Here is a 12,009-nt window from a genome sequence, read left to right as displayed (position 1 = left end):
TTGAAGGAAAAATTTACATAACGTAACATAAGTAACAACTATTAGGAGAGAAAATTTAAAACAATCTGTTCTTGGGGCACCTGAGTGGCTCAATCAGTCAAGCATCTGACTTGATTTTGGGGCAGGTCATGATCTCAGGTTCATCAGATCAAGCCCTACTTTGGGCTCTAAGGTTTGAGACTCTCTCCCACTCCTGCCCACACTCACTATCTCTCACTAAAATAAATAATATCTTTTTTAAAGGTTTGAGTTTTAAAAACTAGAACAAGATAATCTGCTTTCTCATTAAAAAAAAAAAAAAAAAGTATATAGGGCACCTAGGTGGCTCAGAGGGATAAGTCTCAGCCTTCGGCTCAGGTCACGATCTCAGGGTCCTGGGATCGAGCCCCGAGTAGGACTTTCTGCTCAGGAGGAAGCTTGCTTCCCCTCTCTCTCTTTGTCGCAGCCGGCGTGACACATCGATCAGGAACGTGAGGGTAAGAGGATGGTGAAAAGAAATTAAGAGACAAAGAGATGGTGGCAGGAGGAGCACCAAGGAGGGTGTCTAATAGTGCCAATTTTATTCAAGGCAGCAAGGCATTATATAGCTAACAGAAACAATCATAAGAAAGTATCTATTTTTAGCTGATTACTAAAGAGTTTGTAACATGCACAGAAAATCCTTCAAGCTTTCTCATTATCTATTTCCTAGACATCAATAGCAGACCTTCTAGCGCCAGATGTACTGACTTCAAGGCCACTCAAGAAATAGTTTATGTAAGCATAGCTGAGTCTTACAATGGTGTAGTCTATAGCCTGTGCAAGGACAGCAAGGACCAGCCAAGAATTCATGACCCCGACCAAATCATTTCTATCTGACTAGCGAACGTGTGGGCTGTCACATAGGTGAGCGCACAACACATAGCACAGACCCTTTCCCAGTGCTACTCAACTTCATCGACCTAAGCCTTTTGTTCGGCTATTCAGCCTTTAAAGGAGGCACAAGTCAGGGCCTAGTTTGGTTCTCGTCTCAAGCCTTAACCATGGCCTCCCACATCTCTTTCTGCCTCTCTGCCTACTTGTGATTCCTGTCAAATAAATAAATAAAATCTTAAAAAAAAAAAAAGGACTATTAGATGAAATGATAACTGGTATTTGCTTTAAAAATACTCCAACAGGGCCACCTGGGTGGCTCAGCTAGTTAAGCAACTGCCTTTGGCTCAAGTCATGATCTCAGTGTCCTCGGATGGAGGACTGAGCCCCATGTCGGGTTCCTTGCTCAGCAGGTGTCCTTCTCCCTCTCACTCTGCCTCTCCCCTCTACTCGTGTTCTCTCTTGCACTCTCTCTCAAATAAATAAATCTAAAAAATGCATATAAATAAATAAATATATAAATAAATAAATAAAGCCAACCAAAAATGTGGGGATCCATGAAACAAGACTGGCTAAGTTGGTAATTGTTGAAGTGGCATGGTGGGTATTTAGGTGTTCATTATGGTACTCTCTCCATTTCTGTATGTATTTTTAAATCCTTTCAAAAAAGAAACATCTTCCAAGTTCTGCTCCCTAAATTCTCATCTCCAACTAAACAACAGAGGTGTAGCTTGGGCCTAAGTCCTAGAAATAGTCAGAGATGGAAACAAATTCAGAAAGAACTCCAAATACTGAGGTGCTACACAAGGGTGTGGTCCTTCCATAGGTATGCCTCTATCTGAGATAGCACTCAGCCATAGCACCAACGGGGTGAGTGACTGCTCAAATTATCTTTCCAGTGACACACATACTCAAAATCTGGCTACCTAAAGTCATCAAAGCACCCAGGATACTTTTCATGGTGCCTGGCTGGCTTAGTCATAATGAAGAAAATGTTTAATCTGGATGTTCCCTGCTAATAACAGGGTAGAAACAAAAAACTGGAAATTCCTTTCTATCCTTCAGGAATTTCCAAGGTTGACCAGGAAAATGTTCTGAACACTGCTCCGGCAGTGAATTTTAATAACAAGAGCTCTCCCTTAGAATACTTCCAGAGTTGTTTTATTTTTTTTTTTCCAGATTATTTATTTATTTATTTGACAGACAGAGATCACAAGTAAGCAGAGAAGCAGACAGAGAGAGAGGGAAGCAGAAGGAGAGGGAGAGAATCTCAAACAGACTCCACACTTGTGCAGAACCCAACACGGGGCCTGAACCCACAACCCTGAGATCATGACCTGATCCAAAAACCAAGAGTCAGATGCTTAACCAGCTAAGAAACTGAGGCACCCCGAGTCGTATTACTAATACTGCCCTTATATATAAGATGGATTAGAAGCTTTTGTGGGATTGATCTAAGACCCTAGACAGCATCCATAATATAATTTTTTAAATTAACATACAATATGTTATTTGTTTCAGGGGTACAGGTCTGTGATTCATCAGTCTTACACAATTCACAACACTTACCATAGCACATACCCTCCCCAATGTCCATCACCCTGCCACCCCACCCCTCCCACCCCCCTCCACTCGAGTATAATATAATTTCTATAGAAAATGCTCTAAACCCCACAAACAACCGATAAACAAAATAACTCTCAGAAATCAAATTGTTGTATGTTGGGCATTAGGTTAAACTCACTGGCCCGAACCTCTCAAACTGATATTTCTTTTCCTTTCTTAGAAAGGACAGAAAATCCTAAATGACAAGCATATAGTTTGCTATATGATTGCACTAATGATCTTAATTTCAAAGTGCACATTTTTTTAAAAGATTTTATTTATTTATTTATTTGACAGACAGAGAGAGATCACAAGTAGGCAGAGAGGCAGGCAGAGAGAGAGGAGGAAGCAGGCTTCCTGCTGAGCAGAGAGCCCGATGCAGGGCTCGATCCCAGGACCCTGGGATCATGACCTGAGCCGAAGGCAGAGGCTTTAACCCACTGAGCCACCCAGGCGCCCCTCTAAATGCACATTTTAAGAAATAGTTTAGTAATCTGTAGTAAGCTAGAAATGGTCTTTTCTTTTCCATCATAAATGTGACATTAAAGAGGTCATATTCACCTTTCCTTCTGAGAAATCACGTAACCATCTAGGACTCTGAGGTTTAAGCACCAGCTGACAATGTATGGCCGATAGTCAAATCCTGGAATGGATGGTGTTGCCATCACACAAGGATTGTTCATGATGGATAACTGTTCCAATTCAGTTAAGGATGCCAAGAAAGAGATCTGGAATAAAGGATATCTTTGTTGAATGAAATGGACTATTTAGTATTAAGCACAGGGCTTGCTTTGAGTACACATCTTTGGCAGTTTGAGAATGTAACAATTTCCCTCTTGTTCTGAAAGGCAACACATAACACTCTTAACATTATCCACCGACTTCCAAAAATTCCATCAACATGGCCATCTGTCGTTGCAGCACAAAATACCTTACAAAGTACCAGCACTGTTTCCTAACAGAAAAAATCCTATTTTGAAAACATAATAGCAGCCAGAGAAAGGTGCACAGTATCCCTTTCTGATCCTTTTAATGTAGATATAACTCTACCACAAATCAGTTCCAAATGGATTAACAGTTGCAGCACTACAAAGGAAATTGAGCCTTAATGACCCACTGACATTAGGAAAAAGTAGAAAGAAAAAATAACAATCATCTTGAGTCAAGTGTTTCATCTTTTTGGCACTGTCTTCCAAGATGCTGAGTTTACAAGTGAGCTCACAACTTTCTCCTGAGTTTCTTCCGTACTTTGCAGCTTCCTGGATCCCACAGAATACCCTCAAATTTTACCTCATTTAAGTCCCGAATTTCATTTTCTGCCAAGGAAAGTATAGCAAGACTTCTGGGTAGATAAGCAGGTGCCATTCTAAGAGAGGTGATGATGTTTCCATGTAAAAGCAGGGTCTTGAAAGTAAAAACAGGATGAATTACAAATGAAAAGATTACTATTTATCTACTTTGACATAACCAAATGGTGCAGATAAAAATAAAGAAACCTATTTTATTATACTTTTCTTCACTTACAGCAAAGACTATTAATGCTACAAGGGTCCTAGGTGGTATTCTGATCCAACTCATGTTGGATCAGATCATCCAATTCATGTCCACATTCTAAGCTCAAGAAAGTTTAAAGATTTGTCCAAGAACACATGCTTGGTGTGGTAACAAGCATTTTTTGAGATTTAAATTATTAAAACTTGAGCAATTTCCAACATATTGTTCATTTCCTTTTAAAACATTAAAATAGCAGTTGCCTGGGTGGCTCAGTTGGTTAAGTGTCTGGCTTGGGCTCAGGTCATGATCCCAGGGTCCTGGGATTGCGTCCCACACTGGACTCTCTGCTCAGCAGGGAGCCTGCTTCTCCCTCTCCCTCTGCTGTTCCTCCTGTTTGTGTTCTCTCTCCCTCTAACAAATAAATAAAATCTTTTTTAAAAAAGTCAAAATAGGGTCGCCTGGGTGGCTCAGTCGTCAGGCGTCTGCCTTTGGCTCAGGACCTGATCCCAGGGTCCTGGATCAAGTCCCGCATCGGCTCCCTGCTCAGCAGAAGCCTGCTTCTCTCTCTCCCACTCCCCCAGCTTATGTTCCCTCTCTCACTGTGTCTGTCAAATAAATTACTTAATTTAAAAAAAAAAAAAAAAGTCAAAATAGGGGTGCTTGGCTGGCTCGGTCAGTACAACATGTGACTCTTGATTTCAGGGTTGTGAATTCTAGCCCCATGTTGGGTGGAGATTACTTAAAAATAAAATCTTTAAAAAAAAAAAAATCAAGGGGCACTTGGATAGCTCAAATGGTAAACTGTCTGACTCTTGATTTCGGCTCAGGTCATGAACTTAGGGTCGTGAGATCAAGCCCCACGACGGGCTCTGCGCTGGGTGTGGAGCCTGCTTAAGAGTCTCTCTCTCCCTCTCCCTCTCCCCCTCTTCCTCACAGGCTCTCTCTCTTAAAAAAAAAGTAATCAATCAAAATAAAGGGTAAGGAAAGTGAAAGAAAACATTCATTAGAACAATCACATATGGGGCGCCAGGTGGCTCAGTCAATTAAGCATCTGCCTTCGGCTCAGGTCATGATTCCAGGGTCCTGGGATCAAGCCCCATATCAGGTTCCCTACTCAGCAGGAAGCCGGCTTCTCCCCTCTCCCTCTGCCTGCTGCTTCCCCTATTTGTGCTCTCTTTCTTTCTGTCAAATAAATAAATAAAAGCTTAAAAAAAAAAAAAAACAGATATAAAGCAAATTTTCCAAGATAAAGAGGTAACCCACAACTTGTAATTTATAACTGCATTCTCTTGAAAACTAAAAACTTAAGGAAGGAACAATATGCTACTTGCAGATGAAGCTAACTCAAATTAAGTCAGCAACAATGAAGAATAACTGAAGGCTTTGAAACTCAGGATTCTGATAAAATAATCATTCCAGAAAAAAAAAAAAATCCTTAGTTCATCTGAATTTTCTCTATCTGTACACACCAAATTGTTTAGAGTAATTGTTGCTAAAAATGATTTATGCTAAAAATGTGGGCAAAGTTGCTCTAATAATACTGCTTCTAAGGTTTAATGAGTTTATCTGATGCTAATAATATCCAATGGTCCAAAAATATGAAAAAAGCTTGTATGTTTTTGAAACTGTAATTGCAACTGTTACTCATTTTGACTGCATGATAAATTCCTCTCCATAAAAAGTACTATATGCTACAGGTTTACTTTTTAAATCAAAGTTACTTTTGATAATGTAGTAATACCTATTACTCAAAAAACAGGATTCTCAAGTGTCAAAAAAAAAGACTCAAATTCAGACTCAAATGATTACTCTCAATCTTACCAAAATGTTACATATTACATAGCTAAAGCTATTAGTATTGGCTGATTAGGCATAAAGGGGATTTCTTTATGTTCATAGGATGACAAATAAGAATTAACCTTAACTACAATGACCAGTTTTAGTTAAAATAAATCAATTATAAAAATAAATAAATAAATTATAGAAACTAAAAATAAAGGATTGCATACTTAATTTCTAGTGCTCTAATAGAAATTTTATCATAATGTATACAACCTGTCCTTCATACAGAGTAGGCCGATTTTAGGCCAATCAGATCACTTTCTTTTGGTATATTAGGATAAAATGTCAGAAATGATATGAAAATGTCAGAAATGATACACTTACCTTCAGTGATACCAATTTAGATAGATCACCTATCTGGGGTATGTTATTGTCTGATAAATCAAGGTGTTGTAGAGCTGTGCAGCTACTCATTTGTTCCATGGCCTATCACAAGAAAAGCATCACACTAGTTCATGAACACAAAATCAAAAAATGAAATTCTTCCCTAGTTCCTCATAGCTGAATCTCCTGTCTCCTCTGCTTATTATTGGAAGGATATGAGCAGAGTTTAGCAAAAGGAAAAAGAAATGGTAATAACAGATTTTGGTAAGTTGTTATATACCAAGCTTCTACCTTCATTATCCCTCTGAGAGGAGAGGATCATATCATCCCAGATATTTATAGCTTAAAAAAACCTTAGTGATAACCCATGACAGCTAGTAGTACAGAGTTTACAAGTTAAGAGGGAAGTCAAACTACACGGATTCAAATGCTGGCTCTGCAACTTCCTGGCTATATGACCTTAAGAAAGTTACTCTACTTCTCTGTATTTCATTTTGCATTTACATTAATAGTCATAACGACTGTATCTACTTCAAACCTGCCATGACACTGAATGAGTTAGTATAGTTAAGGTGCCTAGAACAGCACCTAGCATAAATTAACAAGCGAGCTCTTAATATCATTTAACTGAGTCCCCTTATCTAACATATCAAAAGATAAGACATGGAGATATTTATTACACAAAAATATGGAGTTACTAAGTGATGGAAACAGGGTTAGAATCCAGATCTCTTGACTATTAAGACAGTATGTTCTCTACTATACCATTAAACATTTACTTAGAGCTTAACTCAGCATGCTATAGTACCCCTACATTTCATTTTACTATTTGACAACTTTTCTAAGTATAATATAGATTCTTTGTTCATAAAAGAATATTATGCTGCATATTTGCTTCAAAATAATTTTTTTTCAGTTTATGTTAACTAAAATTATCCCTGGGAAGTGGGAGTAGATACTTTCACTTCTTATTCTATTTATTTCTATACTGTTTGAATTTTTTTTACAGCGAATATTTTTTTTACAGTGAATATTTTTTATAAATTAAAAAAAGAAAATGCAACTACGAAAAAAAGAAACAATTCACCTTCAGATTATTTCCTGCCAAATTCAGCCATTCCAAATGTACTAGGTCCTTCAGCCCTTCCACGTAGCCAATGCTATTATGAGGCAAATTTAACACCCTGAGTTGGGTCAGTTTGGCCACACCCATCATTCGCACCAGACGATTATTAGCCACTGACAACTGTTGAACGAAAACATACCATTATCTTAGAAATAAAATATGCATATTACTTTCACTTTTTTAAAAGATTTGTTTATATGAACAAACATTTCCAAATATACAAACTCATATTGAACTTCTCACATATTTTGTCTAAATACTCTATAGTGTAACTATTTGTTATTGTTGGTGTTCTAAGTTGTTCCTAAGCAATGGAAAATACACATAAAGCTGAGCAATCAGACCCTCTCCAACTGTTCAAAACATTTTTAACAGAGCAACTACTTGAGTAGGGTCCGATATATGGGAGGAGACCCATAGCCATTTGCTGACAGAATGAATGAATGAACTCTTCACCTCCACCATGATGTAAAAGGTTATCTAACAACACAATGTTTTGCCAACACAAAATGTTTTGTTTTTCTAACACTTCTTTTCCTAGTCTATTTTAAATGTGGCACATATGTGTTCATCTTCAAGGAAAACTGTCATGTAAAAATTTACGGTAACATTTACTGCTTTCTAGGACTGCAGAGTTACTTTTTGTTAGGTTATTTTGTTGTTTTGTAGAATAATAAACACGTGTAACTATTTCCTCAGATGGCAATACCTACCTGTATTAATCGTCGGCATTTCTCAAGATTTTCCAATTTAATAATCTGATTTTTATCCAGAATCAAAGTATGAATATCAGCTTCACAATGTAAGTTGGGACTTAATTTCTGTAGCCCCTGTCCTGACCAGTTGACCACTGATCCTTGAAAATAGAAGAGAAATTGTTAGAAAACACAATAGCTGGGGCGCCTGGATGGCTCAGTGGGTTAAAGCCTCTGCCTTCGGCTCAGGTCATGATCCCAGGGTCCTGGGATCGAGCCCCACATCAGGCTCTCTGCTCAGCAGGGAGCCTATTTCCCCCCTCACTCTCTGCCTGCCTCTCTGCCTACTTGTAAGCTCTGTCAAATAAATAAATAAAATCTTAAAAAAAAAAAAAACACACAATAGCTGAGCATAGGAATAGAATTATATTCATAAAAATCTCTATATTTAGAGTTAGAAAACACTAGAGCATAATAAATATCAAGATTTAAAAACTAAGGCATTCTAAATGACCACAGATTGAAAATGTTCACTTTCCCTCAGAAATATCAAATTATACCCAGAAATTTGTGATATTCTGTTCAAGTTTTTATGATATAATAATACTCTGGAATTCTTCGCATTTAAATATTAACTATTGGGGCCTGAGGGTTCAGTCCGTCAAAGCACCAAATCTTGATTTTGGCTCAGATCATAAATTAAGGGTGGTGGGATGGAACCCCCAGTCAGCTCCACCATTAAGATTCTCTCTCTTTCTCTCTGCCCCTTCCCCCAAACTCCCCCCCATAGCCAGCACAGGTGTCTACTCTCTCTCTCAATAAACAAACAAATAAGCAAATAAATAAGAACTATTCCATATTTTGTGGCTAAGTAACGTTTGTCTTTTTTAAATGGAACTAATCTTTTGATAGAGATCAACCTGCTTACAATCTAACTACTAGTATATCCTAAAGTGCCTAAACTATTTTTAAAATCAATGTATAGTTAAGTTAATTTATCTACAAAATAGAAACAATACACCTAATTAATTAAATTGAGGTGGGGATGAAAACAGAAACCACATGAATAAAAACTTAGCCCCGCTCCTGGCATACAGCAATCAATTAAGTAATTTAGTTTCACAGACGTTCAAATCCTGGCTCCCCGATGAAGCACTGTGGTATCTTGGGCAAGTTATTGTTCGCTTTGGGGCTCACTTTTCCACTCTACAAGATGCGGGTAATAATAATATCTGCCTTATAATGTTGTTCTACAGAAAGAATGAGATCATGTAAAAAAAAAAAAAAAACACTCAGAACATCGTCTGGCTCATATAAAAAGTGTTCTGTAAATGTTTACTGAATCGGGGCGCCTGGGTGGCTCAGTGGGTTAAAACCTCTGCCTTCAGTTTGGGTCGGATGGAGGTCCCCACTCCCCGTTGGTCTCTCTGCTCAACAGGGAGCCTGCCTCCTCCTCTCTCTCTCTCTCTCTCTCTCTCTGCCTGCCTCTCTGCCTACTTGTGATCTCTCTGTCAAATAAATAAAACCTTTAAAAAAAAAAAAAAAGGTTTACTGCTATTATTGTCAGTCAGTTTCTCTTGGTGGGCTGAGGAGGTGGAGTTTAAGAGAAGCCGATATCAAAAAGGGGTGGGGCCACAGAAACTGCCAATTTCATGTTTATACCCAGATTAAGATTACTGTGGGAAATAATTATGCGAGACTGCTCTCCTGAAAGGTTTCAACGTGTTTTCATTGTCTAATGGATTCCAGCATTTGGGGATGGTCATGGGGAGTCCCTGAGAATTTGGTGAAAGCTGTGTACTGTCCAAGGAAAATGTAGTCTTTGCACACAATTCCACGGGGTCGACAGACCTCTTAGAACCATCGATGCTCCTCACCCCCACCAAGAAGTCACGGCCCCCAGATAATGACCCGCTGGTCTAAACTGTGAAGAGAGGCCTTAAGCCTGAGCCCGGCCCCGGATCCAGAAGGCTGCTGCGGAGCCTCGGAGCTGTAACCAAAACAAAGGAGCTCGGCTCCTGCCCGGCGACTCCCGGCCACAGAAGCACCCACACCTCACGCTCCGCTGGGTAGCGACCAAACCCGATCCCAGGCCCTGGTCTGCAGAACAAAGTGTGGATATCTGTGGGCTCTTGGTCACCGTGAATTTTATCACTGCCAAGGAACACTTCCAAAAAAGGGTTTAACGTCGGTCTAAGAGCTATGTTTGAAAGAGGGTTTCCTGAATGGGATAGGAACACATAGAATAAGGGAGACGCGTAAAGCGACATATGGAAATCCGGGAATTTTCACTTGGCATCCAGAATTCAAAGTAAAAATCCAAAAGAGGTCACCGCAGTCCGAAACCCACCATCCGGGAAGCCTCAGAAGCGCGGGAGCTAAGGCACCCGGCCGCGCGAAGGACCCTGGGGATGTAGTCCGCAGCTCGGCCCTCTCCTCAAAGCCGCAGAGCTAGGCAGCACCCCGGAACTACAACTCCCAGAGGGCAGCGCGGCTTCGCGACGCCCATAGCCCCGCATCTAAAGAACTGGTACAGAACTGCACCCCCAAACCCAGGCTTCTTCTCTCGACCAGGTAACTATTTTAGTTCCATGGTGTAAACTTTGGGATTCACGGGTGGGGGTGTCGCCTTACCTTCTCCAGGAGGCAAAGCCGGGTCGACGCGCGCCACCGCCATACTTCCCGCTTGCTAATAATACCAAGCAACCGTCCTCCAGCTGCTCGGTGGAGTTTGGAGTCAGGAGGAGGGAGCCGGAAACTACAGCTCCCAGGATGCACGGCAACCAGACGGCCCAATTGGCTGCCGGCGTCTAATGATGTAAAACTCAGGTTTAGAATCTGAACCGCAGTGTGTTTAGGAACACTGATCTGACAGATAAGCCAACTATTGTTAGGTGATCTTTTTGCTCCCTTTTCTAGATGTTTGTGAAATTTAACACTTTTACCTTTGAGATTATTATAATGTCGCTATTTAATGCAGATCGAATTTCAGCGCTCTCTGCTACAAGCCTCTATGGCGGCTGCCCCTTTTGACAATTCTGAATCAATTCAAAGTTTTCTACTCTGCTATAGGAATGACTTGGGCAATCTTGTTGGAATAGTCAAGATGGATATATTTCACTCGAAAATTTAACGCATTCCCGGATAGAAGGTTTTGTGCAGTATTTTTAAGTGGTTCTTGAATATTTAACAGAACTTTAGACCTGATGGTATATCTAATAAGTATGAACCTGGAATTTTTGCAAAGAATATACGAAAGAATTTTAGAATTTTAGTCTCCAAACTCAAGAGTTACACTGCCTGACTCGAGGGGAGTGGCCTCACACTTTTGCTTTAACTATTACCGGCTAATTAGTATGATTTTAACTATTAACACAAAATCTTAGCGAATGGAGAAAGAAATGGAAATAATCTTCAAAGAAGACTTGAAGGAGGACATGAAACTGAGCTAGGGCTTAGTAGATGGGTAGACTATAAACAGTTCAGAAGTAGATGACAAGACATTAGCATAGGCTGCAAGGTGGAGTCAGGTGGTAATGAAGGTGCTCTCATAGGAAATGAGAGACTAACCTCATAGCAGGACAGAATGTACAAAGAGAAGTTCCAATCTCTGTTACACATGCCTCCATTCCCTCTTGCAACCTTTTTTCTGAACTCCCCTCTTTCTGAAACAGCAATGTACCAAATCTCTGACAATTTGTGTTTGGTAAAATCCACTAACTAACACTTTTAGATTTCTAGGCTCTTGATCCTGTGAACTTTCCCTCCTTTCTGGGTTCTCCTCTGATCTCTGTGACTACACCACCGCCCCCCCGCCCGGCCCTTAACGCTTTTTTTTTTTTTTTTTTAATTTCAAGTGTTTATTTAAATTTCAATTAGTTAACACATATGGTAAAATGAGTTTCAGGTATAGGGATGCCTGGCCGACTCAGTCAGTTGAGGGACTCTTGATTTTGGTTCAGGTCATGATCTTGGGATTGTAGGGACTTGGGATCCAACCCTGCATTGGCCTCCATGCTCAGTGGGAAGTCTGCTAGAGATTCTCTTTCCCTCTGCTCCTCCCTCCTGCTG

The 12,009-nt window shown here is 39.9% G+C and overlaps 1 protein-coding gene across 1 annotated transcript in view; it reads right to left on the bottom strand.

Annotated features, from left to right (window-relative positions):
* Positions 1-11,176, bottom strand: part of CEP97 (centrosomal protein 97) — a 35,294-nt gene extending 24,118 nt beyond the window's left edge. Inside the window, exons 1-6 of the mRNA XM_032852080.1 lie at positions 10,573-11,176; positions 7,957-8,099; positions 7,205-7,363; positions 6,118-6,219; positions 3,748-3,861; positions 3,019-3,185 (exon numbers count right to left, since the gene is read on the bottom strand). Coding sequence (XP_032707971.1) covers positions 3,019-3,185; positions 3,748-3,861; positions 6,118-6,219; positions 7,205-7,363; positions 7,957-8,099; positions 10,573-10,615 — 728 coding nt within the window. The 5' untranslated portion in view covers positions 10,616-11,176. The remainder of the gene's footprint in view (positions 1-3,018; positions 3,186-3,747; positions 3,862-6,117; positions 6,220-7,204; positions 7,364-7,956; positions 8,100-10,572) is intronic.
* Between the last annotated feature and the right edge of the window lie 833 nt (positions 11,177-12,009).

Source organism: Lontra canadensis, unplaced genomic scaffold, assembly GCF_010015895.1.
Source record: "Lontra canadensis isolate GAN:19392208 unplaced genomic scaffold, GSC_riverotter_1.0 scaffold6, whole genome shotgun sequence".
Taxonomy (NCBI): domain Eukaryota; kingdom Metazoa; phylum Chordata; class Mammalia; order Carnivora; family Mustelidae; genus Lontra; species Lontra canadensis.
The sequence above is the reverse complement of the archived record's forward strand: the minus strand, read 5'-3'. Positions and strand labels throughout refer to the sequence as shown.